The sequence below is a fragment of the Cyprinus carpio genome, chromosome B7, assembly GCF_018340385.1.
Source record: "Cyprinus carpio isolate SPL01 chromosome B7, ASM1834038v1, whole genome shotgun sequence".
NCBI lineage: Eukaryota > Metazoa > Chordata > Actinopteri > Cypriniformes > Cyprinidae > Cyprinus > Cyprinus carpio.
This window is the reverse complement of record NC_056603.1, coordinates 36242805-36270522: the sequence shown is the minus strand read 5'-3', so window position 1 is coordinate 36270522 and position 27718 is coordinate 36242805. Positions and strand designations below refer to the sequence as shown.

Here is a 27718-nt window from a genome sequence, read left to right as displayed (position 1 = left end):
TTAACATAAGTGCAAAAAGTGAGCTTAGTTAGTGGGAGACATTTAGAGACACAGAAACAATTATTTGCTCTAGTATCAGTTACATTGTCTTCTGTCTTTCTGCCAGATTTTCTATTTTTTCTCCAAACGTTTCTATGGGCTAACAGTAGGGATTGCATGAATACTAATTTCTGCTAGTTACTTGTCAAAACAGTATCAAAGTACTCCAGGTTTATGTTACAGTTTCAAAAAAGACATGAAATAAATAGTTTGTTAAATTTTATTAAATTGATAGTAATAAAGTAGCAAAAACAAATGCATGCCTTTTTGAGGTGCATGTCATACATTTGAAATATGTCATACCTTGACTTAAAATAATTCCATTTCGTATTAGCACACAAAGTAGCATGTTACAGACTAACACTGTAACTTTAACATCTATGTCTTTAACAGTGAAAATATATGCACATGCAATATCAGCAGTAACAGTGTTAAATGCATTGGGCCCTGCAGGCCTGCCTGCCACAAATGATTTTGACCTTATTTATTATCACTCCGAATAAAGTAGAAAGAAACAACCATGAAGAGCACATATCCAAGTGCTGCTTAAAAAAAGAAAGAAAACATAAGAGAAAAATGCAATACTAAAAGTTTGCCAAAACTTAAAACCTTTTGTAGCACGAGCTTAAGCGGTATCGCTTTCCACTTTACTACTAGTTACAGTATAGCATGTAATAAATGTGAATCAGAAGGTATACTGGAAGATACAGTACAAATAATTGAAATGCATAATGCCTTGTGAATGTTCAATCAACCACGGAAAGACAATAAAACAGCTTGCAAACACACAACACTACCTCAAAGTCATTCAATGTCCATAGCTGATTAGTTCACAATAGGAAAAAAAAAAAAGCATTTTGCTTTTAATTATGTATTAACTATTTCATGTATCTTTGAACCTAAACTTTCAATATAAAAAGCGAAAAAAAAAAAAAAAGTGACTTTTTTAGTGTATGTGTTTTCAAGTGAATTAAATGCAGATTTTAAATGTCACTTAATTCTGTTAAATATGTGCAGTTTGAAGAAAATAGTTACAAAGGTCATTTTAGGGTAGGGTATGTGGGGCCTCAGGTCTTGACTTTGCTTAGTGCCCACAAAATGGTTAACCCACCCCTGAATAACAGATCTCACATCACTTAGATCTTCACTAAACCGTTTTGAAATATTTTATAATAGAATAACAGAAAATTCACAGTCTATTTGCTGCTATCATCTTCCTGACACATACTGCCTTTGGTCATGGACTCGCGGCCATGGTTTGCATTAAGAAAAAAAGCACACAAAGAATGCTCCCTTTATAATTGCTAAAAAGTTTTGTGAGTTCATTGCGATCTCAAAAAGTTTAACAAAGCTCTCTACACTGCACAAAATTTTTTTATTTACAAATGCCCACTGGACCTTTTGCCCAATATTTTTTTGGCCAATATTCTAACCCAGTGGGTAATTGACGTTGAAAAATTGATGTCAAAATACAGGTCAAATTTGCAAATCGAATTGATTTTAATTTTATATAAACTGAACGTCAATCATATTGGCCTACATATAGCATGTTTTAGCACCCATGTAGAACCAGGCCAAGAGGGAACCCTATAGTAAATGCATGCTGGAGTACTTGATAGCTTCCAGCAGAGCTGACTAATGAATCTTTTAAGTTGGGCATGAGTAAAGAGTGCTGGGAACAATTGTCCCATATTTTGCAATTTTATAATTCCAATATGCCTTTAACACTGGGGGGAATATGAAGACGGATTCTGCTTTTAAACCACCAGCACAATCTCCAGCACTCTACAATTTAAACAACTTACATTGTCAATGCATTAAGTTGTATTTAAAACAGAATAACTTTTAATCCTCTCCTCCTCCAAACATGTCTGCCAGCTTCTTAAAGCGTGGGCCCCAGTCATTGAGGAAGTCATAGTCTTGGTCCTGTCCTGAACTGGAAGAGTTGATGGAGCTGAGTGAACCTGCAATCGAGCCTCCTCCTTCATAGTCAAACACCAGGAGGGAGTCATAGGGGGGTGCTGTAGGGTCTTCATCTGCAGTCTTCAGATTCTGGTACGGAGAATTGTGTTACTGTCATGCATAGAACTTTTTGTAAGAAGGAAATCCATATATTTATATGATTGTGGCCAGGTGGTTGGTTGCTTTCTTTGGGTGGAATCCACGATTGTCATTATTATTATTATTATTATTATTATTATTATTATTATTATTATTATTATTATTCATTATTTATTTTTTATTTTATTTTTATGGTGCAATAAAATGCATTTTCTTTTTTGTACTGGATTTCCATTTCTGATCCTCTAGATTTGTTAGATCAGCTTGTGTGACCTTGATGATTTTCTAGTTTTGTGTTAAATAACCCCCATGTTGGCCTAGTCTGCCTTTTTTTTCATCTATAGAAAGTTTTGTTCTGCTCTGAGCATCTTGCCACATTAGAAAGAACTAATGTTCATTGTAAAACTTATATTTGACTTACATAACCAATGAATGTGGAAATCTCCTCAGGGTTGGCTGGTCGAGGTCTATACTGAGGTGCAGGTAAGAAAATAGGAACCACATCGTTTCTTAAAACTTGAGGTCTGTTGTCTAGACCTCGATGCAACACACCCAGATCATAGTTCTGTGTAGAAAGTGAGTATGATATAAAACAGACACAACCACAAGAAGCACACACTACACTGTAGTAACTGTTGATATGTACTTGAGAAATCTAATGTACTCTAAAACAGGAACACCAAATCACAGACAGCTATGAGAATTTCAGTAATTTGCCATAACACAAATAATAATGAATCCAGACCTTAAAAATGGAAAAACATCCTAAAGTCATTTAAAATTTAAATAAATAAATAAATTTAAATACTAAGCCTAACCTGATCATCTTCTCCACCACCTTCCTCATTATAACAGCAGACATTGTCTCTTATGTCATCATCTTCAAGAAGGAGTGGCTTTTTTATACTGCTTGATTTCCTCCTTATGAACAGCAGAAGTAGAAGAAGAAGCACTGTGGTAAAAAGAGCATAAACTAACTTACTTATAAAAATGACACACAATTTTAGGATTAAATAAATGACACAAAAGTGATAACAGTTAATAAATACAATGAAAGTGTTTAAAGGGATCATATCAAAGATGAAAAACTTTTCCCCACCCCAGACATTAATGGATGCCACCTGACATCATCTGCGATGTTTACTCATGCAAACAAAAAGTGCATCTATTTTGCCTATTTTACCATATGTACAGGGAGTGACCCACAGGGTTAGAATACTTTTGCACCTTAAAACAATCCATCTGTGTTGGTCATACATGAATTAGTGACCTGTTTGTGTATTATCCACTGGGAAGAGAAAGAACATTGTCCTACAGTTGAGTCCTACTGAATTTGGACAACTGGCTGTTGCCCAGAGAGAACAGATTTTTGATGCCCAGTCACAATATCTTTAAAGCGCATCTTGGGAATATCAACTCCAACTTCAGAATCCAATGTGGCTGCTCAGTGCATCAACAGAAGAGAAACAGTAGTAATATATAGTTTATTAGCACTTATGTTTGTCTGTGTCTCAATAAACTCAGGGGTGCACACAGTATTATTCAACCTCTATTTGTGGATATGGCAGTATCTGTGCAATATACCTCTTTTTATGCGTTTTTAATCAACTGACATTGCTAACAATGAACACATCCATCTTGGTTTTCTGACTTCTCCTCTGATACACGGTTTATTTGGGTGTGACGTCATTTCCAACTCCGACATCCAACTTTCTTAGTAAATGGAATGCAGCATAAGAGACATGTTCTGATCAGTTTGAAGCAGGAAATCCATGTCAGAATTCATGCTTTATAGTGCCCTAATTAGGTAGTGATAGTTACAGCTGGAGTGTCTTTAAAAGTATCCAAGTCATTTCCTGTACATATTTAGTATCGAACTGTGTTGTAGAGAGTCTTCACTTCGAATAAGAAAGATCATGAGACACTGTCAGCTACACTGGACGTGGCAGCAACCCGTAATGTTACACAACATTGTTACTCATTTTATGCAGTTTATATATATATATATATATATATATATATATATATATATATATATATATATATATATATATTTAAGGATCCTATGCATCTTAAAGATTTTGGAGCAAAAACACCTTGTTTAATACTAAAGCTCAAAGGTCATACCTGTGTTTTGAAGAAACCTTGAATAGTTTTAATATTACAAAGGTGTAGGATATGGCCCCTTTAATCACTTTAAATGCATGAATGAAATGATTAAATTACATACACAGCAGAACCAAGACGGCTGCCAGGATTCCAAGGTATAGTGATAGTGAGGCCCCGGCTATAATTTTGCATTGAAATTCATCTCCTTTGCAGTCACACACAGTTGCTTGAATGGAGTTGTCTTTATACATGCCATTGTTATCATAAACCCTTAGGACAACATTGTAACTACCCTGCTCCAACACAGAATTTAGCGTCAACAGAATCCCAGTTTCTATAATAGGCAAATAAATAGGTTAGTATAAACACCCAGACTTGAATTAAATCATATATAGTTCATATTTTTCCAATATACATTATCCTTACTTGTTTCATTCATCCTTGCAGTCCAGTTTTTCTTTGTGTCTCCTTGGGGCTCAACGCTGAAGGGAGCAGCATGAAGAGGTCCATCTTTGTCAGTTATAGAGAGAAACACTTTGGCCTCACGATTGCAAATATTAATACTTCCTTCGTTAATAATTGGAGCATTATCATTTTCATCCTCCAATTCAATTATCAAGGTTCCTGTACCCGTTGCTGGATTTTCATCTGTATTTAAGCACAAACTTATTGAAAAAGGCTATGCTAGCAAGAATTCTCCTTTTGAAAAGAAACACAAATTACCATCATCATCCAGGGCCAAAATGATAGCTCTGTATTTGCCATCTTTGACTAGCACAGATTCTCTATCCATAATTTGCTTGACCTTAATCATCCCAGTGTCTTGATTTACATTTAGCCAGCCAACAGGATCTTTACCAATTTTATACCTGGGGGGAAGCAAAATGTGTAATACCAGAATGTATATATACATAAAAGGTGATAGATAGATGATAGATAGATAGATAGATAGATAGATAGATGATAGATAGATAGATAGAAACATATATATATTTCAATATACTACATTTAAGTATGTAACGTGTATCTACATAAAGCAACAGCTTATTACCATATCCACTACTGTTCAAAAGTTTAAGAAACTGATATTTTTATTCAGCAAGTGCTTCATTTATAATGTTACAAAAGATTTCTATTTCAATTAAAGGCTGTTTTCAAAACTTTCTGTTTATGACAAAATCCTGAAAAAAGACACTGTACATGCAGTTACCATACACTTCAGCATTAAGCAACACAACAATTTCCAAGAAGTGTGATAAGAAAGCTTTCTCGAGTACCAAATCTGCACATTAGAATGATTCCTTTGTGACTGACTCTTTCTGGTTCACTGCCTTCTCTCTCTCTCTCTCTCTCTCTCTCTCTCTCTCATAACCTTTTGGTCAATGCACTGACATACAGTGCAACAGTGACACAAGTTTGAGTCCTGGTTCACTGCCTTTTCCCCAGTCTTGTTCTTCTCTCAGTCTTATCCCTTCCCTTCACCGATTCTACTGTCTTCTCATAATAAAAGCATAATGGCAGAAATGTAACTTTCACTCTTACTGATATCAAACTTTTGAACAGTAGTATATTTCTCTTTATTTATGTACAGTATAAAGTGGTGCAACAGTTCTTACGTTATCTTCTGTGATTTTCCAGTGTCTGGATCAGTGGCTATATAAGCAAACAAATTGCTATCAACTGGTAAATTTTCACGTCTGGAAATAACCTTCTCCTGCGGATTAAACTCAGGAGGCTCATTCACATCTTCTACATTCACTGTGACTGTGGCAGTGGAAGTAGGCAAAGAACCGACAAATGGTTCATCATTTTCAACAATCACAGACAGAACATACTGCTTGGTCTTCTCAAAGTCCAGGGGCTAAATGCAAAAGAAAGTGTCTTTTACTAAGTAATGTCATCAGAACCAGTTGTCTGGGCAAACATAGGAGCAACACACAGTACCTTTACAGTGGTGATGATGCCCTCCAGCTGGCTGGGTCCTGTACTGACATTGAAAAACCCACCCTTGTCACCACTAATAATCCGATACTTGGTTGACCAGGCTGGTGATCCAACTTCATCTCCATCAGTAACTGTAAGTTTGGCCACTTCATGGCCTACTTTATTCTCTGGGACGGATACAGTGTGCTAAAACATAAAATGAATTATTTTATGCTGTACTGAAATGTTTAATGTATCAAATGTACAAATTTTGTATAAAGTATAAACAGTTATACTTTAGTGTAGCACTGGACACTCAACAAAATCAATCAGGTGTCTGTATGTATTACCGAAAGTTGCTCAAACTGAGGAGGGTTATCATTGCTGTCAGTAATTGTAATAACAGCTGTGCCAGTGGTTAAATAACCGCCTCCTTTCAAGTCAGCAGCCACAATTAACAAAGTATATCTGGGCCATTGCTGAAAGAGAAGATGTTTTCAGGTGATATTGTTTACATGAAATCATTCTTCACCACTGTGATATCCATGCATTGGATTTCTCACCTCTTTGTCCAAGCCTGAGGAATTCACATAAATTCCACCAGTAATAGTGTTGATTTCAAACATGTTTGGATTTGGTGAAGGTGGAAGTTGGCTGACAATTCTGTATCTGATTTCGGAATTTTGATTATCTGGCTCATCTGCATCAGTGGCTATGACTTTCATAAACTCATAACCCAGTGACAGAAAAATAAAGACTAATTAGGTACTATTGATGACATCTAAAAAATATATAAAATGTACTGTTTCCAGGAATCATTCAAATTAATGTTAAAAGAATGATTAAAAGACATTTATTCTAAATGCTGACTGGTCAATTTGCCTACCTTTTGACTCAGCTTCAGAAACTTGTCCATTAAAAGGATTTTCAGTAAACACAGGCCTGTTATCATTCTGGTCAATTACAATGATAGTAAGGTTTGTGGGTGATGTAGCTTTTTTCCCATCCTCTGAAATGGCATGAGCTTTGAGCTGAAGACATGGGATGCAACATGAATGTAAAGTGCAAAATTCTAGTAATTTCCCAAGAGAAATACTTTATCTGTTTACTTTTTTAATCATGTAATAAATAAAGTTCACATACTGAAATATAAAATGTTAATAAATAAATAAAAAAGAAACATTTTATTGACTTGGAATTTACTGTTTCAATGATTTACAGTGGCACTAGAAAGTTTCTTCATTTTCAGTATTTCTGCATAAATTAAATAGTTCAAAACTGAGTCACTGATGTATTGATCAAAATATTTCAGGAGTAAATATCTTGCTAAAAGTTACAAATGAAAAGATGCCACCTAACAAACAGACATCGCACAAGAGTTTTGACAATTCAGTACTTACTGTAACTGTAAAACTATGTTAAAAGGACACTGTAATAAAACGAACATCCACTTACCTCGTATGATGCCTTTTTTTCTCTATCCAGTGGTTGAGTCACATAAATATACCCAGTTTTTTTGTTAACATAAAAAATACCCACAGGTGGCTGATCTGCGCCTTCACCTGTGATACTGTAGACTATCTCTGCATCAGGTACACCATCTATTTTTGCCTTTAACTAAATGCAGAAATAAAATATATATAGATCTGTATTGATCATATAAACCTTCTCATATTGATGTAATTTACAACTGTCATTTCATTATTTTTACACACCTGGAACATTTTTTTGGGGAAATCACCACTCTCGTTCTCAGCCATGTTATAAAATGGAATAACCCACTCTCTCTTTCTTCTCCTTTGACCTGATGAAGAGCCTGGAAACTCCACAACCAGAAGACCAGAGGGTACTTGCAACTGTAAAATGAAAAGATTTAAAAAGGACACAAAACTACACAAAAAACACAAACAGTACTTCATATTATTTAATTCTAGCTTATTAATATCACATTAAGAAAACAACCAAAAAAAAAAAAAAAAAAAAAAAAAAAAAAAATTAAATTTGCTGCCTCATTTTGTGTGCATTAATTAATATATTAGGTAAATTATATTAGGTAACATTAATTATTAATATAGGTAAAAAAAAATAAATAAAAATAATAATAAATAAAAAAACCTTGTGAAAGGCCCAGCAGAGGTCAGGCTTACATTGTTAAACAGCATGATGTTGCACATACCTGTGAAGCTGCATTCACTGCAGTATCCCTGTAACTGTCCTCATGACTGTAGACATGCTCAACTCTTGTGCTTTCATCATATGTACTGAACATTACTGTCAGAAGTCATAATAAAACAAGACAAGAAACAGCTCTTTATACAATGGATTTTAAACTAATTCAAACTAGAATTAATTAGTCACTTTTTGAAAACTTTGGTTCCAGGGCTAAAACTCAGGTTAATCAGTGTATTTGTTTATTTATTTGAGTAATCAACTTTAAAATGTGTGTTTATGCTACAATTTCAAATTAGTAGTACACTTTCAGTGATTAAATTATTAGTGTTACATTGCAGTGGAGGCCAGCTTCTCATATTACAGTAATCAATCATTGTAGAGGCATAATTTATGTTATAATAGTTTGAACTGCTCCCGCTGATAATCCAGCAACTATGTAGGGTAGAGTTATTGAACAAGCTGCCATTCCACGCAGCAGCTGCTAATTAAAAATGAAGACCTCATGCCCAAGTTGGACATAGATAATATAGCAATCACCTTCACTAAATGGCTGAACCTGCATTTTTAACACAGACCATTTACAGTTTTTTCAACTGCTTACACACAAAATCTTTACTTGTCACACAATTTCTGAAACCTGAACCCAAACACCAGAACCATACACCAAATCTGCAAAACCATACACTAATTCTCTGCCTTTGACTTTCTTTCTTATCACATTTGCCTTTTAAATTTCATAAAACACTTTTTGCAAATCACAGCACACACAAAACCCAATTCTCTGCGTAACAAACAAAAATTCTAACTGGAAGTAACATGATTTGCCTTTTTTAACACAACCAATCAAAATAGCACACTAATTCATCAGTGCCTCACACTAACTCCTCACATGTGCAAACACTCATTGCTTTACTTAACACCAATCATGGCTTTAGAATAGGCCTATAAATACACATCTACTCAGCTACACATGGTTGATGCATTTCTTTTCTTTACTGTATTCACAACCACAAATGCTTACAGTAAAAAAAAGTTTGGTTTCAATTTTGCTTTCGTGTTTACTGTGAATTTTTCAACATCTTTCTGCAAATAACTGTTTTTTTTTTTAAAAAAGCTTACAAACTTTTTCAAAACTTTCTCTCTTTTTCAAAACTTTACACAAAAATCCAAGAATTGCACATGCAAAATGCCTCACATCTCTTGCAAAATGAAGCACTGCATTCAAAATATCACAAAAATATCTCAAAAGCAAACATTTGTTTATTTGTGGATATATCATATACACACAGTTATTCAAAACCTAAATTGTTTCTTCCATGAATTCTTATGTACATTTCTGTACAAGACTGAAAGTAAATGGCAGAGAGATGTTGAAAATTGACTGTAAACATGAAAGCAAGATTTTTACTGTAAGCATTTGTGGTTGTGAATACAGTAATAGACAGTATGAAAGAAAAGAAATAGGCCTTCATTGTTTGCATCCATTGTTCAAAACCTACAGTTTTTCTCAGTCACTTTAGTGCATTTCTGGAATCATCCTTTATATTTGCAAAGAAGTATGTACATTTCTGTTCAAACAGCACCACACAATGGATTACCTGCAAAAGCCTGTCTCTTAGTCAAAACCTTTAGTTCATCTCTCAAAAGTAAATATTTATACGAATGAACATATCAATGCCATCAGAATGAAAAGTCCTTGTGTCATTGTTCACAAACAAGATAGTCAAAATGCTTAGTCATGTTGTTAATATAACAGTGCACTCTGTTAGGATTACCTGATGTTTACCTTAGCAACAGTTTGGATGACAGTTACTGTTTTGAAATGCAGAAGGCTGCACTTCTTATGCATGCCATATCCATTTCAAAAGTAAAAATTTACACACTACTGTATGTGGGATATTGATTGAAAGAGACTGGATAGGATTCACAATTACAGTTTTAATAATGGTCAGACACACACACACACACACACACACACACTCACACTCACACGCATCACTGTATGATGAATTTCAGTGAACTGGTTTATCATTGGTTGATCTACATTCTCTTTATTAGTGAAAGTCAAGATTCACCTGCACAATTCATGGCAAATTTACAAAAAGACTAATAGAAATGTGTAGAAAATATGCTCGAAAGGTTATGTCAACTAGATCAACCATTTTGCATTTAATGACTTATATGATGAACTAATGACTAGATGTTTTGAGGGGTAAGACACAGAGAACTATATAATAAATAAAAAAGGAAATCAAGATACTTCCTGTTAGATTTTTGTGTTACATAGTAAATTGTGTTGTGTTTTGCAAAAAGTGTTTTATGAAATTGAAATCTGAGTCAAAGGCTGAGAATTAGTATATGGTTTTGCAGATTTGGTGCGAGGTTCTGGTGTTTGAGTGTCAGGTTTCAGGAATTGTGTGACAAGTAAAGATTTTGTGTGTAAGCAGTGCAAAAAACAACAACTGTACTTTCAATCTTGTACAGAAACGTAGATGCAAGAAGAGCTTTAGGTTTTGAATAATTGTGTGTATATGATATATCCAAAAATATAATATTATGGCAAAGGTGTTTGCAACGTAATACAAATGTTTGCTTTTGAGATGTGTTTGTGATATTTTGAATGCAGTGCTTCATTTTTCAAGAGATGTGAGGCATTTTGCATTTTGTGTATGCAATTCTTGGATTTGTGTGTAAAGTTTTGTCAAAAAAGAGGCAAAGTTTTGAAAATGTGTGTAAAAAGTAAAAAGTAAAAAAAAAAAAAAAAAAACTAAATTAATGTTTTTATTAAATTGCGATCAGGTTAAATAAAAATTCAAAGTCATATTAAAAATATTTTATGACATGGCACCCATATCTCGTACTTGCTTAAAAAGTTTATGAGTTAATAGAATTTTAGCCTTATCCTGAAGTTGGTTTAATCTACTGCTATGGAAACAAAATCAATCAATCAATCAAAACTTTATTAAGGACACACTCGGCCCAACAAAGACACAACAATAGCAACATACAAATACACACACCAGGACAAAATCCACAATATCACATATTTACCAGTGTACTAAAACGCCAATGATTCCACATTTGAAAAAAGCCTGACTGAACTTAGTGCCAAGTTCGTCAGTGTTAAAATTATACTGTTTGTAGATTCTGATAACCTGTACATGAGATTACACAACACAGCAGCGCAGGTTGGCACACGAGCACTGACAAACATTTGGCTTGCACTGCTCCATCGTGGCACCTTAAGTAGCAATCACATACCATCTTTATAAGCTACATTAAGTCTTTGCATGCTGCTCTTTCTATAATGCCACCACAAATGACCTGTATACATAGGGGTACAGAATGCTTTAAAAAGTTTAGTCTTTAGCGGAGCGAAAGTGGAAAAAAGATAGGCTACAGGTTTCATTTGACATTTTAAAATCACGTCTTTTCAATTATCAAACGGCAGTAAAAAAGGAAAAATCAAACTTCTTTTCTCAATTAATTTCTGATAATGCTAAGCGACCAAAAGTCCTGTTTGATTCGATTGACTCTATTTTAAACCCGACCACGAATATTTTATCTGAGGTCTCTGTTGAGCTTTGTGAAGATTTTTTAAAACATTTCACTCAAAAAAATTGTGATATTAGAAGCTCCATTGTTCCATCGGAACCATGTCACTTGCAACTGCCCTGTCCTATGAGTTGTTTGTCAAATTTGAAACCTGTCTCTCCAACTCAGTTAGCTGATATAATCTCTACTATGAAGTGTTCTGGTTCTAAGTTAGATATTATCCTGGCTGGTCTTTTTAAGGATGTTTTTTCTACCATTAGTCATATGGTAACCGCTATCATAAACAGCTCTTTAGCCAAAGGTGTCGTTCCAGCTTGTTTTAAACATACAATTGTGCAACCTATGTTGAAAAAACCTCAACTCGATCCAGAAATGTGCAATAACTATCGACCGATCTCTAAACTGCCCTTTATCTCCAAGCTTTTAGAGAGTAGTAGTTAGTAGAAGTAGTTTTCTCACAGCTCCAGTTTTATTTAAATTCTTTTAATATTATGGACATGTTCCAATCTGCCTTTAGATCATTACATAGCACTGAGTCAGCTCTGTTGATGGTTACAAATGATATCTTGCTTGCTCTAGATTCAGGCTCTTGTGTTGTGCTGGTTTTGCTAGACCTGAGCAATGCATTTGATACCATTGACCACAACATTCTTCTTGAACGGCTAGAATATATGGTAGGTGTCAAGGGCACTGCACTAAAGTGGTTTGCTTCCTACCACGAAAAGAGGACTTTTTCTGTAAATTTAGGAAATTGTTCCTCGTCAACTGCGCCTGTTTCGTTTGGTGTGCCCCAGGGATCTATTTTGGGACCTTTAGTGTTTTCCCTTTATATGCTGCCCTTGGCCCTCAATTTTCAGAAGTACAACATTTCATATCACTGTTATGCAGATGATTCTCAGCTTTACCTTCCAGTAAGGCTTTACACCACTGCTTCATTTGATGTGTTATTGGAATGTGTAGATGATATCAAGAGGTGGATGACAAATAATTTTCTGCGGCTAAATGAGGAAAAAACAGAGATTTTAATCCTCAGCTGTCCAGCAGATTCCTCTCCTGCTCTGAAAGCCCAGTTAGGTCCTCTCTCAACAAATGTATGCAAACAAATCAAAAACCTTGGGGTGATCTTTGACTCTTCACTATTTTTTGATAAACAAATTAGTGCAGTTATTAGAAAAAGCTTTTTCCATTTAAGATCTATTGCAAAGTTGAAGAATCTTCTATCAAGCAAAGATTTAGAAATTGCATTCATGCATTTGTAACATCACGATTGGACTATTGCAACTCTCTCTATTGTGGTCTTCCCCAATCTTCACGATTACAAATTGTTCAAAATGCTGCTGCAAGACTTTTGACTGGGTCTAGAAAGAGGGACCATATTTCTCCTGTTTTGGCATCCCTTCATTGGCTTCCCATTAAGTTTCGAGTTGATATTAAGATCCTTATGTTTGTTTATAAGGCGTTGTCTAGCTGTGCAGCAAAGTATATTTGTGATCTTATTGTGCCATATTGTCCTGCTAGGGCACTTAGATCTTCAAATCATTTGTTTGTCTTTAGCTTTTGGAAATTTGTAATTGTTGTTCTTTTTTCTTTTTACTGTTATGCACTATGTACAGCACTTTGGATCAATTTTTATTGTGTTAAATGTGATTTATAAATAAAAGTTGTTGTTGTTGAAGACCAGCACTATATGGACAGAAAATCAACAAATCATCTGCATACATCAAATGGTTTATTCTAGTATTGCCAACCATACAACCTGTACTACAACAATTTAACAGCTTTGATAAATCATCCATATAAACATTAAATAAAAAGGGAGACAAAATGCTTCCCTGTCTGACTCCATTACATACACTGAATGGAGCAGACACACAATTACCAAATTCAACATACACAAAAAAAATATCATAAAAAAAAAACTAAATTCTCACTAAAAATTTGGGAACTCCTCTATTGTATAACTTCATAAATAATTTTTCATGATTTACATGATCAAAGGCTTTAGAAGCATCAATAAAACAAATAAAAAATTGTGGAATTATGCCTGTTATAAAAATCTAAAATCTCCTTTAGAGTGAAAATACACATATCAGTGCCATGTTTCGGTTTAAAACCAAACTGGTTATCAGAAGTCAGGACAAAATGTTCCATCTTATTCAATAAAATCCTTTCAATAACCTTGGATAAAATACTGGCCAAAGCTATAGGTCTGTAATTATCCATACTATTTATTTTACCAGCTCTGTTATTAATAATAGGCACTAACATAACAGATAAGATAGAATCTGGTAAAATACCATGAACTAAAAACCCAGTAAAACAAATAGTGAGCAAAGGATATAACTTTCTACTTGCTAATTTGAAATATTCAGCAGATATTTTATCCATACTGTCACGATCTCTAGCTGGAGTGCCCGTGAGCTTCATTAGAGGGCACTCCATTCCAGACTCTTTCCACTTCACCCTGGACTCCATTTCCCATAATCCTTTGCCAGGACTCCTCATCAATTGCAATCACCTGTCTCTCATCAACTCATCAGTCTCGCACTATAAAGGTTGCACACATCCACACACACTTTGCTGATTATTGTTTAGCTTCTACCCTGTTCCCTGTATCCGTGTTTCTTTGCTTTGCCTTGCCTCCTTGTTTTTGACCTTGGACTGTTTATCTGGTTTTTGATTGTTTTGCTGCCTGCCCTGACCTTTGCCTGTTTCAGGTTCCTCTTTGTCTTTGCCTGGGACATTATTGTTTGCTGGTACTGGACTCTGCCTGTTTGACCACTCTCTATAATAAAGCCTGCATTTGGATCCTCAACTCTGTTGTCATGACGCCTCCATCATAGCACATACCACATGCCTTATTATTTTTTAGCATCATAACTGCATCATAAACTTCTTGTGGAGAGACATTCACAACTTCAATGTTACCTACTACAAAAGAGTTACTCTTAACACAGTTACAGCTCATTAAAAATGCTTCTGCCACATTTGAGTAATCTCCTCTGACCCACCTACCCCACTTATATTTGTTGGTAAAGATGTTTTACAATTGTTAATTCGCTTTATTTCTTTCCAAAAATCATTTTGATTATTATTTTGCAGTTTCTTCACAGTCAGGTCTCATTATATTTTCATTTCTTTTTATGAAACCTAGTGCATACTTAAAATTTGCATTTGTTTGTTTCTTATACTCAAATAAAGGACCATGATTTTGTCTGCCTGACTCAACCCAAGCTTTAAAAGCCTTTCTAGCCTCAGCATGAAACTCTCTTACATATTCATTCCAACCTGGCTTAGAGTTATACATCTTAGTCTTATGCAGAGATCTGCCTGAGGTAAGAAGAGACTCCACAATGTTATCATACAAGAAACATAGCTCAATACCATGTTGTGGGTTCTTACAATTAATATCACAGCATATAGCCGCGTCTTTAGGTAAATCTATTTTAGATTATTTCTCAACAACATGTCAGACTGAAAACAATATACTTTAAGTTCCTCCTCAGTCAAATTAGACCAATCCAATTTCCCTACCTGCATGTTGTTACTCATAGACAAAAGTGTTTGTAAATTGCCCAGATTTATAGACATAGAAAAAGGCACATGATCAGTAGTGGCAAACTCATAATTAATTCTCATGGACTCTAAAGAATCATGTGCATCAGTTGTGCAGATGCAATGATCAATCCATGAGGTTGTATGCCATGCATCACTGATATACGTGTAACTTTTAACAGGTAAATATTCTTTACTTGAGAGGACCAGACCATTATCAGAGCAAAACTTAATTACGTGATTTGCAAATAAGGAACTACCATCAGAAATATCAGCATTCATATCACCCACAATAAAAAAGCATGTGGTTGCATTATCTTGAATAAAGGACATAACACAAGCAAACCTATTAAGGTATTCATCTTCATTCTGGGGACTCTCATAAGGTGTATAAATGTTCAGAATGATGAACCTTTTCCCACCACCACTGAACTCAATTCCTATAGCCCAATCAACATCCAGTCTAACCACATTAACTTGGTCAAACTTTTTGTGCAATAATACTGCATCACCACCGGGTATCTTACATTTAACTATTTTAGTGCTCAGGTCAGTGGTAGATTCACCTGCCCCATAGAAGTCTTTATGTACAGAATTCAGATCTTCTAAGTCCTGTTTAGGTAAAAAAGTCTCTTGGACACACAAAACATCACATGACTCCAGTAATTTATCCACCACAAAACGGCGTGATTTATCTGCATCACTATGGCCAACACGCAGTCCTCGTGCCTTATATGACATGATATTGATCTTCATTTAGTTCAGTATATCCTGAGCTCCCACAATGCTACTGCCCTTTTGTAAGCCTGCAGATGTAAGGTCAGGCACTGGGCGATGTTCTTGCAAATCACCCCCGCCTTCTGATCCGAGGGCTGTGCCGTCACTGTTTACTCTAGGTTTACGAGCCTCAAAATAACGGCAAACATAAATCCCCGCCGGCCAAAGTTGTGGGTCATACATGTCTGCTATTTCATTACACTCAGCAGTAACATGAAATGAACTGAATCTGTTGCGGGTTGACTCAATCTTCCGACATGTAACCGGTTTACCCATTTTCTCAGTCAAATAGGAGCAGAGTGTGTCAGCGTCAAGACTAGGGATAGGATATAAAAAAATAGTCAGTTAAACGAAAAGCGGAAGTCAAGCTGAGAATGGCTGATATATGCAAAAGAGAATCATGTACTGCACCCACTAATGGCTGTTAAAAGGTGAAAGACAAAATGGATTTGTTTATTGCTTTTTTTATATTTCATCAGATAACCGAATAAACAGTGGGGGAGGAGGAAGAAGAAGAAGAAGTAGCTAAAGCAGAAGAAGAAGCAGGGCAAAGGGATGAGTAGTCTTGGATAAAAGTCGGGCCACATCAGTTGACCACGTACTTGTCCAAGGTATTACTTTGAGGGAGGCTGGGCAACGAGTAAGCCAAACTTGAGTCGCTTCATGGTTGCCTCGATAATCAGAACCTTCAGGGAAGACAACAGGTAGGTGTACTTCAGACTGCACTTTTCTGTAACTTTTGGAGTGCTGTACTCTGTACTGTTACAACACATACTGTACATGTTCTGTAACTGTTACACTATACTACTGTAATAAAAAGAAATGCATAAAATTGCATCACATACAGATATTATTTCTGTATGCTTTAATTTTGTAAAAAAGATGTGTTAACAATTACAGTAATCAGTCATTCTGTTTTTGTAGGACAAAGAGACAGCCTTTCCCAGACCAAAGATGGGATGCTGGAGCAGAATCATTTTTTTTTTAGTTGTTGTTGTTTGGTGTGTTGTATTGTACAGTACATTAAGACGTTTATGTGAAAAGGTTTTTGAGGGGGAGAATCACAAGCAACTTATTACTGATTTTAGTAGTATTTAATTTTTAAATGATAAATTTATCTTACCAGTGTGTAAAACTATGTTATTGTGTATGTGTGTGTGTGTGTGTGTTTGAGGGCTTGTGTGTCATGTGTGAGGGCAAAGTTAGTTTTTTCAGCAAGATTGAATGGAGTGGAGAGCTTCATTTTGACCTGAAAATAGGAAGTTTGGGGAATTGGGTGACAAGTTTTGGATTTGTGTTAAGATTTTTGAGAAAAACAGGCATAATTTCAAGAAAAGTGTTTAAGCAATTGAGAAAAACTTAAATGGACTGCATATTTCCATAAAAGGAGCATTTAATGTGGTCTTGATTTGGGTGAGTACAGCGGTTATTTACATTTAAAAGTTGTAAATTTTCAACTTTTAGCACATTATAGTCAACTTTAATCATATAAAACATAATTTCCGATGAAAAGGCTGTGTGGATAGTAACTTTGAAAAACCACTAGCCACAGTAGCCGGTGAGCAAAAAATGTTTGTGTCAATCCCTGGAAACAAGACCAATTATCAATAAAATTGTTTTGGGAAAGCTGCACATACAGGATGTGGTGCACCATTTCCCACGTATACACATTTATAAAAATAATGTTATGAAATGAGGGAATGTACAAATCTTAGTTTAAAAGTTAAGCAAGTTTTAAGGTAAGTTTAAAATATTCTAGTTCAACTCCTGACCTCCCAGCATGAGTCCCCCCCACCACCACCACCACCACCTTTTTAAGGTGACTGTTCAGGTGGCTATAATTTCACAAAAAAAAAAAAAAAAAAACAGTGAGAGGCCACACAGAATTAGACCACTGTATTTACACAAACATTTCAGCTTTAAAAAGTATTTTCTCAATATTTTAGCATTGTTGCTGAATAAGAACAAGTATGAGAAGGGAACAGCAAGATTTGTAAAAATGAGTCCAGATGGAGTGGGTGTAATGAGAAGTGTAATGATGAGAAGACGACACTTCTTGAGAGAAGCTGACCAGAGAGTTCATCCAAACATAAAAACACAAAGAAAATGTACATACTGTACCTTCTGTTCTTTTTATTCTAGAAGATTTTATAGGTGAACAAAAGTGCAACTCATGAGTACCAGTATGTTGATGAAGCTGACTTCAGTCTCAAAAAAAAAAAAAAAAAAGGACAAGAGGGAGGAATGCAGGATGTGACTGGTCATACACAGTCGCTGTCACTGGACAATGAGAGAGCAAGGATGGATTTAACATTTTTTTCCACAATGCATGTTGTGATGTAGATGAAATTTTCTAGCCAGAGAATTTTCTGAAACACATGCATACATGCCAATTTCTGATTGGCTATGGCAGTCTGATGTTGTTACAGGCATGCTGAAAGGCCATCTGCATGCATGGGCAGCCACACTAGCCTTCTGACCCTGTCTCCAGCTGGGGCCAGCTACAGGGTAAAAATAGGAGGTTAAAGGACCCTGACTGCGGTGGACGTACTTTTCAAATGAAACCATTTGAGCCTTTGCCTCCCTAAACATCTTGTCCACTGTCTCTATGATGGTAGCAAAAAGCCAAAAAAAAAAAAAAAAAAAACAAGACAGGGGCTTCAAGGAGAAAATATTTTTTTAAAATATTAAAATAATTCTTCTCCTTGATCCTCAAATGTTTCAACCACAAGTGGCGCTCTGTGGCAACCATGGCAACTAGAGAGCGAACGATGGCATGGACTGGTTGCTTGGTGCCATGGAGGGTAAGGTCTGTTGTGCGGCGGAGCACTAGGTCTGCAGCTGAAGACAACCCCTTGCCTTGATCGAGGTCCTTCAAAAGATTGTCTTGATTCACTTGCACATAGTTTGGAAAATCATAGAATGAAGGCGAGAGCCTTCAAAGAGGATGCTACGCCAGGAGAGAGAAAGCTTGAAAAAATCTCCTCAATCTGAAGAGACCTCTCTGCCAGAATAGAAGAGGCCACCAAGTGGGCTGCATGATCAGGCATTAAAAAATAGAGCTAGAGGGTTTGAGAAAGGGATAAACCCGTCTCTTCCACCAGCGCCACCTGCATGGCCAATGATGGAAAGTCATGGGACATGGAAGGGAAGCTCCGTCCACACTTCCACCATTGAGGGTGAGCTGCAGCTGGCCTCTGCAATATGTATGGATGTTTTTGAAGAGGGTCTGCCCCTGTTTCTCCCATCCCCGTTCTGTCTGTGCACAAAATCTCCTGTGTCTCCACTGGTTCCATCCAGCATGAAATCTCTTATGTTCTCTAGAGATCCCTCCCAGTCTCCCTCTCCCACCTCCTCTCTTAAAATCAGCCAGTTCCTTAGATCTACCTCTGCTGGTTCCTGTCAGTCCCTCAGCTCACCCTCAGTCAGCTCCGCCTTGGCTCCATGCTCCCTCATCTCTACTGTGGACTGTCATCCCACTAACTTGTACCTACAGATTTGTCTTGGTCAGCTGCCGATCTGCCTTCACCACAGGATTCCACCTCCTCTGGGTTTGCCTTGTCCCTCCATCCTTCTGACTCAGTTGGACTCTTCCCTCAGGCTTAACCATTGTCCTCAGTCACTCCGGCTCCACCATGGTCTTCCGGGTCAACAACTCCACCTCAGTCCAATGAGCCTTCAGTTCCACCAAGGGCCTCCAGGCTTGCATTGTCACCATGGCTCTGTGTGTCCTAGGCTCTGTCTGGGTCTTCACCTCCATCAGCTCCATCACAGGAGCTCATCTCCCTGGTTCCTCTTCCCAGGCCTCCACCATTGCTCCTCCCTCCTGCGACTCCACCATGGGCCTTCTTCCTGGCTGGGTTCTGGGATACAATCTGGCTCCTCCTGCTCCTGATTCCTTCCACAATCTTCACTGCTTTGGTTTCTCCTACATCACCTCCTGTTCCAGCCCTTCTCCTGATCCACACACTCCTCCTGAGCCCCTGCCCTCCCTCCCCAGTTGGACCTTATATTATTTTTGGTGCAAGGACACTCCTTTCAGGGAGGGGCGAAATGCATGGGCATCACTAGGAAATTTTAGCAAAATTTAGCAATTAGTTCCATAAACTGTACACAAATTCGTGATCACCTCAGTCCCCTTTAAAATTTAATATGAAAACGGAAGCAGACTTCGATTGGCTCCACCCATCTTTCAGCACGTTTTTTTTTCAATCCGCAGACCGCGGCGACGCAGAGTGAAAAACAGAGGACAGGGTGAGTGTTTATCGTTAGATTGTTATAATACCTGCATCTGTGCAGTTCTTTGTCATAAATACAGTTTACAAAATATCATGGGGGATCAATCGGTTCCCCATCTACTGTAACTTAAGTTATCGCTGCGTTCACCCCTCATCACACCACAGATTTTCTCCAGTGAAAATTGAGCACATATGAACACATATACTTCATAAAACGATTTTGCCATTTTCATTTGAATATATTACATATATTATATATATTATAATATTATATATATATATATATATATATATATATATATATATAATCTTGCTTTAACACAGTTTTTTATTATTATGAAAGAAGTTAACACGTTATTATCGCGTTAACACATTAATTGATTAATGCCGACTATTATTTAATCTTGCTTTAACACAGTTTTTTATTATTATGAAAGTCCGCTCACCACTTCATAATAAAAAAAAAAAAAAAAAATGATGTGTCACAGGAGGGGATGTTCCCTATCAAATTAGGCATCAACAGTCACAAACCACTGTCCACTGTTTTTTTAACAAAAAAAAAAAAAGAATGCAACGAGCTCGTAATCATGATTTTATAAGTTGGAAATAGGAAGTTTCCCATAGCACGTAAAGACAGCAGAAAAGTGCTCTCGCTCAATAAGTGAATAGTTTTGTTAACTTTGTGGTTTATTATTTTGAGTCATGGGACGCAGTAACACACATCCCTCGCAATATATTGCTTTAAAGGCCTATCACTTTTGCCGCTCAGAAATATTCACGCCATCATTCAGCGTTTCAGAATTTCTGCACTCCGGCGCGGTTAGTGCTCACACTCATCTATATAAAACTGAACCGCGATCTTGCCCAACTCTTCTAACCGAGCCAGGGACTGCTAAACGGAACTATCACACTACTGTAGTCAAACGAACCGGGATTTGGGGGTCAAATGCGCTCCGGCACGGTTAAGATTGCCTAGTGTGATCTCCATGGAACGCCGTCGAGGAGGGAAATCAGGTCCTAAAACCATACTTGGCCCAGCCAGAATGGGGCTACTAGCAGAAGTGTGAGAGAATTCAGCAAATAAATTCACATACAGCCAACCACCTTCACCAATACCAACAACACACACACTCCTCCATACCCATCCAAAGTGCACACACACAGCAGTGAACACACACACACTGTGAACACACACCCAGAGCAGTGGGCAGCCATTTATGCTGCGGCGCGCGTGAGCAGTTGGGGGTTCGGTGCCTTGCTCAAGGGCACAATCAGTCGTGGTATTGCTGGCCCGAGACTCGAACCCACAACCTTAGGGTTATGAGTCAAACTCTCTAACCACTAGGCCACGACTTCCAAAAGCATACCCCCTTCTTCAGGCGCACCTTCACACACACTCCTCCATCGTACTGCTATCCCCCTTCTTCAGGCGCACCTTCACACACACTCCTCCATTCACTCATATCACAGAGACCTGGCTGGGATCAAACCAGCAACCTCTGAACCGTGAGGCAGCGCTCTTAACTGTGAGCCACAGATCTTTTCGGACCCTGTCCCGGCGCACTCTCTCCAGAACTCCCGGGAGCAGAGCGATCAGGGAAAAGGCATACAGATGAAGCCTTGGCCACATCTGTACCATGGCATCCAGCCCCAGTGGAGCTGGATGAGTCAGAGAGAACCAGAGGGGACAGTGCGATGTCTCTCGAGTCACAAACAGATCCACCTGAGCCTGGCCAAAAACTCTCCATATCTGCTTAACCACCTCGGTGTGAAGCCTCCATTCCCCGGGCCTCGGCCCATTGCCTCGACAGGATGTCTGCTCCCATAATGAGATGCCCAGGAATGTGAACTGCTCTCAGTGAGGACACACAAGGATCTGGTACGCTAGTTTGTACAAACGGCGTGAGTGCAGACCCCTCAGTGGTTGATATAAGAGACCACCACTGTGTTGTCGGTGCGCACCAACACATGGTGACCTTTTAGGTCTGGGAGAAAGTGTTTTAGTGCTCGAAGCATGGCCAGCATCTCCAGGCAGTTTATATGCCATGTCAGATGGCGACCACTCCACAGACCATGGGCAGGGTGGCCACTCATGACTGCACCCAAACCAGTGAGGGACACATTTGTCGCTAGCGTTAAGCGGCGACAAGGAGCTCCTAGCATCGGGCCCTGAGACAAGAACCAAGGTTTCCTCCACATGTCTAAAGCACGTAGGACCTCCACGTGACCTTGATCATGCGAAGTGGGTTTTCCCTCGGGGGATCACTGTAGGGGTCTCATGTACAGCAGGCCAAGAGGTATCACGTTGGACGCAACTGCCATCAGACCCAGCAGTCTCTGAAACTGCTTGACAGTGAGTGACCGGCCTTCTCTTACTCTCACGACTGCAGTGAGGATCGACTCGATCAGAGCAGGAGACATATGTGCCTGCACCGTGGTTGAATCTCACACCACGCCCAGAAAAGTGGCTCTCTGTACTGGAGAAAGCATACTTTTCTTGGCATTAAGTCTTAACCCCAGCTCTATCGTGTGAGTGAGAACGACATCTCAGTGTCAAACTGCCATCTGCTCTGATTGAGCTTATATCAACCAATCATCAATGTGCTTGAATCGTGAAAGTGTGGGGTGAGTGTGCAAGGTTAAAAGGAAGAACCGCTATTGGTAGGCTTTTGCCCCCAAAAGTAAACCTCAGGAACTTCCTATGATGAAGAAGGATGGCGATATGTGCATCTTTTAGATAGATCGTGACACACCAGTCCTCGGGATTGGTCTGAGACACAACCTGTTTGAGTGCAAGTGTGCTGAACTTCAGTCCCCTAACTCAGCGGTTCAGAAGACGCAGATCTAAAATAGGATGCAACCTTTTATCCTTCCTGGGAACGATGAAGTACCGGCTGTAGGACCCAAACTCTGCTACGTGAGGAGAGACCACCTCAATTGCCTCCATCCTCAGAGAGTGTCTACTTCTGTTCCATTACCAGAGCCTGCTCAGGGCCCACCAGGCTGGGAAAGGCCCCGTTGAATTGAGGCAGAGGAGAACCGAACTGGATTCTGTGGCTTCTCACTACAGTGTGCAGGACCCACTAAGACATGTTTGGCAGTAGTTTTCACGCTGCCAAATAGTCTAATAAGGGAATCGTTCTCTCGAGACTGACATCTGGTGTAACCAGAGTGGCTAGCTCGATGCCCTGAAGCAGCGGAACGGCAGGGGACGGCCGTACCGGGCGGTAACTGAGAGAAGCGCTCGCCGGAGACCGCTGAGCCCTGGAACACAGGCAGGGTTGGCAGACTGATCTCCTGAGGGCACTGAGGAGAGATGGGCACCATGTAATGCGGTGTACACAGCTCTTCCCTAGAGGGAGCAGGCCCTCAAAAAGTCCTAGGCCTTAGGCGTCTGGACTTTTACGACAAAGACTATCCAGCGAGAATGACAGTCCGCAGAACCGCCTTCCGCTAGAAGCCTTCGGCCTGGGAGCACCACTCTGATTCTAGACTCTGGGGAGTATGAGAAGTGACGCCCCCAGAATAAGGGAACTGGAACATGATAGGTTGCGACTGCTGACCGCCTCAAACTCCTCAGAGGCTCTTACTCAAGAAATTTTATCCCAAGAGCCCCTGTATATCTAACTTCTCAAAGTGAGATAAATAATTAATTTAATTCCTCAGAATTAAATGCAACTAAACAACCAGACGAGTAAACACGGTCTGGTGTGGTATGATTCATATCAACAATCAAAAATGATATATCTAACTTCTCAGAGTCAGATAAACATCTCATTTAATTCCTCAGAATTAAATGGAGCCAAAAACCCAACGAGTAAACATGGTCTGGTGTGGTAAGATTCACATCAAAAACTGAAAATGATGTAATAAACGTGTTGCCTTGGCAGCAAGCGAGCCGCTTGGTCACACAAACAATACCAATCTCCTTGGAGAAAAATAGCTGCAGCAGCGAGTTCTCACTCTGAAGTGGAAGAAACCACAGCACGGGCTTCTGAGCCTCGAAAACGAGCTCTAGATCTAGGGAATGCGGATGGAGATAGGAAGAGCCATCTCCAACCCGTCCGCCAGATCACCTGCAATCTCCACAATCTTAGTCGCTGCCGTGTCTCAGCAGCAGCAGGACCAGAATCGCAAGATCACATGCATGGACAGACTCCTCGGAGCGAGAGCGGAGCACTCAACAGTGGGAAAAGCACAATCAGCCCCCTTATTTTTTTCCGAGAGCCGACTGCACGAGCTACGCTCCTCATTAATGCTGCTCATTATAATATTAGACATAATATGCTTGTGCAACTGATGCTTGTGCAAATGCTAGCTCATCGACGCCCTCCGTATCAATCTCCTCAGAGAAATACAGGTGGAGCGTTGTGCCCTATCCTTGGGGGGAAGGACCACAGTGCGGGCTTCCGAAACCCTGAGAGCGGGCTCCGGATCTGGTGGTTAAGGAACAAGACGGGACTCGCCCGTCTACATTCCCTCCACCGGATCCATATGCGAGACCCACTAGCACAGCTGACGCTCTGCCTCAGCGAATGCGGGTACGGCACCATGAGAAATGCTAGTGAAAGCTCCCTCCTCAAAGAGAGCCCTCTGAGAGCGAAGCAAAGCAGTAACAAAACGCTCCCTTGAGAGCTGACTCTGCATGCTTCGCTCCTAAGCAGCCAACACACTCGCTGAAGGCATTCCCATTGTGTTTTCCAATGCAGCTTGAGTTCCTGAAGAGGAACTTTTCTGTTTAGGATAATTACAACTTTTTTTAGAAGGTTTTGAAAACCTTAGAAATGTGTCAGATCAATTGAAAAAAAAAATGGCTGCTTATTCCTTCAGTTCTAGCAAGGAAGGGTAGATGCACATCTATCTCCAGTCAAAGTGACATAGATACATTGTAAATATCATTCAAAATGCACTAAAATTTCCAAAACATGTTATGCATGTCTCATATATTTTTCCCTAACACTATCAAATGGTGAGAACCCAGCAAACACACTATTTGTCACTCATCAAACAATGACCTAAAATTAACTAACAGAAAGCCATACTAAAAGTCTTCTTTTTGTAAAATTTCTTTACAAAACAAGACTACATTACTCTATCTGTTGGAATTATTTGCTGTTTAATTACATGGTCCATGTTTACAATACAGCACAAAATGCCTGTAACAAAAGTTATATATACAGGGCTGCTGCTGGCCAAATGGGTGCCCTAAGCAGGATTGTATTGTTGTGCCCCCTTCCTCAAATATTATGAAAAAAAAAAATAATAACACTAAAGGGGTCAAAATAGAACTTCAATAAAATAAAAAAGTAAATAGATAAATAAATAAATAAATTGTATTATTTACAAATTACAACTGTAGCTCTCATCAGTTACCTATGGCTATGAGTTTATTCATACAGTTGTCTAATTTATTTTGTAGTCTCAAGCATTCAGAAACCATGCAAAAATAAATCAAGCAGTTTATTTTTGTAAGGGTTGTGATGTCCACATGTTTTTTGTTGAAGAAATTATAGGGGCTGTGTCATCTATTGCAAAAAGGTGTCCAAAAATGAAAGATTAAGTGAATATTTGAATTAAATGTTTGGCCAGTAGCCTAAACAAGGATCTGATTGTTCTGTAAGTGTAACAGCAGCATTTACCCCTTGGCTCCCTTTGCAGGCATTTGTAATAACATGTAATGTACATAAATTGTTCATTTTTTTTATAAGCCTACATTATGTATTTTAACAGGGTTATTAATCAATCATTATTGCGTCATTGTTTTTATCTAATGCATTTTAAGTCATTTTAAAGGCTATTGATGGCTTAGGTCTGTTTTTATAAACAAAAGAAATTATTATCTTAATACTTCTTTGTAAATTATTAAATTTGTAAATTATTAACTTTGTAAATTATCCCTAATTTTCGTAATGGAACATGGAAAGTCAGAGAGAATATTAGATGCGTTGGTGGTGGTGAAATTATTTCCGACATTAAAACACGTTATTAACGTTATTAACGTCAACAGCCAAAAAAAGTTTCACAAGAATGTGCCTGGAAGTGATGCACGGGCTTCGTTTTTACCTTTAACAAATGATTTACAATTTATTGTAACAAATATAATGAGGTGTGCATTCCTCCTCAAATGCTATTGAGCTTTAACATTCCAAAACATTCGAAAAAGTAGCAGTTTACAGTTTTTTTTTTTTTTTTTTTTATAAATATCAAAAATGTAAAAGGTGTGCATTATAGTTGACACCTAGATGAACAGTTTACAGTTGTTTTTATGACTGTAAGTCATTCTTCTCAAATGCTATTGCCGTTAGAAAAAAAAGTGTATACCAATATCGAATGTAACTAGAGACGGTCCCTAAATATGCTTATATCGAACGACCAACGTCAAGCCAACTTTATGCCAGTTTTTGACTTTCGTTTCTTTTCTTTTCTCTGCGCCGGATTGCTGATGTTTTTTCCACGGGCATAGATGTCCATCCATCAATTATGAGCATTCAACACAAACATGAGGAGCGAGCGGTTGCGAGCTCGGATGGGGGAATGGGGGTGCGTGGTGTTTTTTTTTTAGCAATTGGGATGGTGCCCCCCTGGAAGTTGGTGCCCTACGCAAACTGCGTACTCTGCGTATATTAAACTACTATTAACTGTATATATATATATATATATATATATATATATATATATATATATATATATATATATATATATATATATATATATAATTAGCCTACTGAATAATCACATTTAATTATTTTTAAGGTATGTTTTAAGTACCGTCCAACTTAACGTTTTTTAACGGTTTCACTTTTAGTTGTCACATAGGCTTATGTATTTTTCATAAATTACTTCACAACTAATTAGACCTAGTAGGCTACATACCTAGAAATATTAAAAATATCTTAAAGCATTCTCCGGTGTGCCCTATTTTATATAAAATGATTTAAGATTTTGGAAACTGCCTACCTGCTCTTTCGTCCGTTTTAGAAGAAAGATTCTCTGCAAATGCGCACGAAAACACCTGGGTAAAAATCATTCCTTCCATATAATTGTTGAACAATTACGACATTTTATGTCTTTATTATCACAAAATAATATCATTAACAACAGAGAAAATAAGTTTGTAAGAAACCTTTATGAGGAGGTCGAATCTTACCTGACAAAGGACAGTAATAACGCAACACGTCACAACCTCCATTACGAGTGCAAATTCTGTGGGGAAAATATAATGTAACGTTTATTCCACCGGAGGCTAGGTCTTCTTACAATCGAACGTCAACCACACCCACACACCCACA

At 38.0% G+C, this 27718-nt stretch overlaps 1 protein-coding gene across 2 annotated transcripts; it reads right to left on the bottom strand.

The window, feature by feature from the left end:
* Nucleotides 1–245: 245 nt before the first annotated feature.
* On the bottom strand, nt 246–27718 carry LOC109057642 (B-cadherin-like). Of its 2 annotated transcripts, XM_042728461.1 has the most exons (17): nt 27577–27718; nt 27387–27441; nt 8309–8403; nt 7848–7988; nt 7588–7749; nt 7019–7163; nt 6696–6868; nt 6483–6611; nt 6154–6339; nt 5826–6070; nt 4933–5078; nt 4636–4857; nt 4331–4543; nt 2919–3052; nt 2522–2665; nt 1881–2091; nt 246–1641 (listed from the first exon to the last, which is right to left on the bottom strand). In XM_042728461.1, exons 1-16 carry the CDS (start codon nt 27616–27618, stop codon nt 1885–1887), a joined length of 2439 nt encoding a protein of 812 aa, XP_042584395.1. In that variant the 5' UTR covers nt 27619–27718; the 3' UTR covers nt 246–1641; nt 1881–1884. The 2 variants fall into 2 exon arrangements, with proteins under 2 accessions (XP_042584395.1, XP_042584394.1); XM_042728460.1 differs by having other exon boundaries at nt 246–2091.

Excerpts from the sequence above, each read along its gene's own strand:
- LOC109057642 (XM_042728460.1), bottom strand. The coding sequence starts at position 27,618 with ATGGAGGTTGTGACGTGTTGCGTTATTACTGTCCTTTGTCAG. Across the intron at positions 8,404-27,386 it reads TAAAACGGACGAAAGAGCAG|TAATGTTCAGTACATATGAT; the intron begins GTAGGCAGTTTC and ends GACTTCTGACAG. Across the intron at positions 5,079-5,825 it reads GGAAAATCACAGAAGATAAC|GTATAAAATTGGTAAAGATC; the intron begins GTAAGAACTGTT and ends GCTTCCCCCCAG.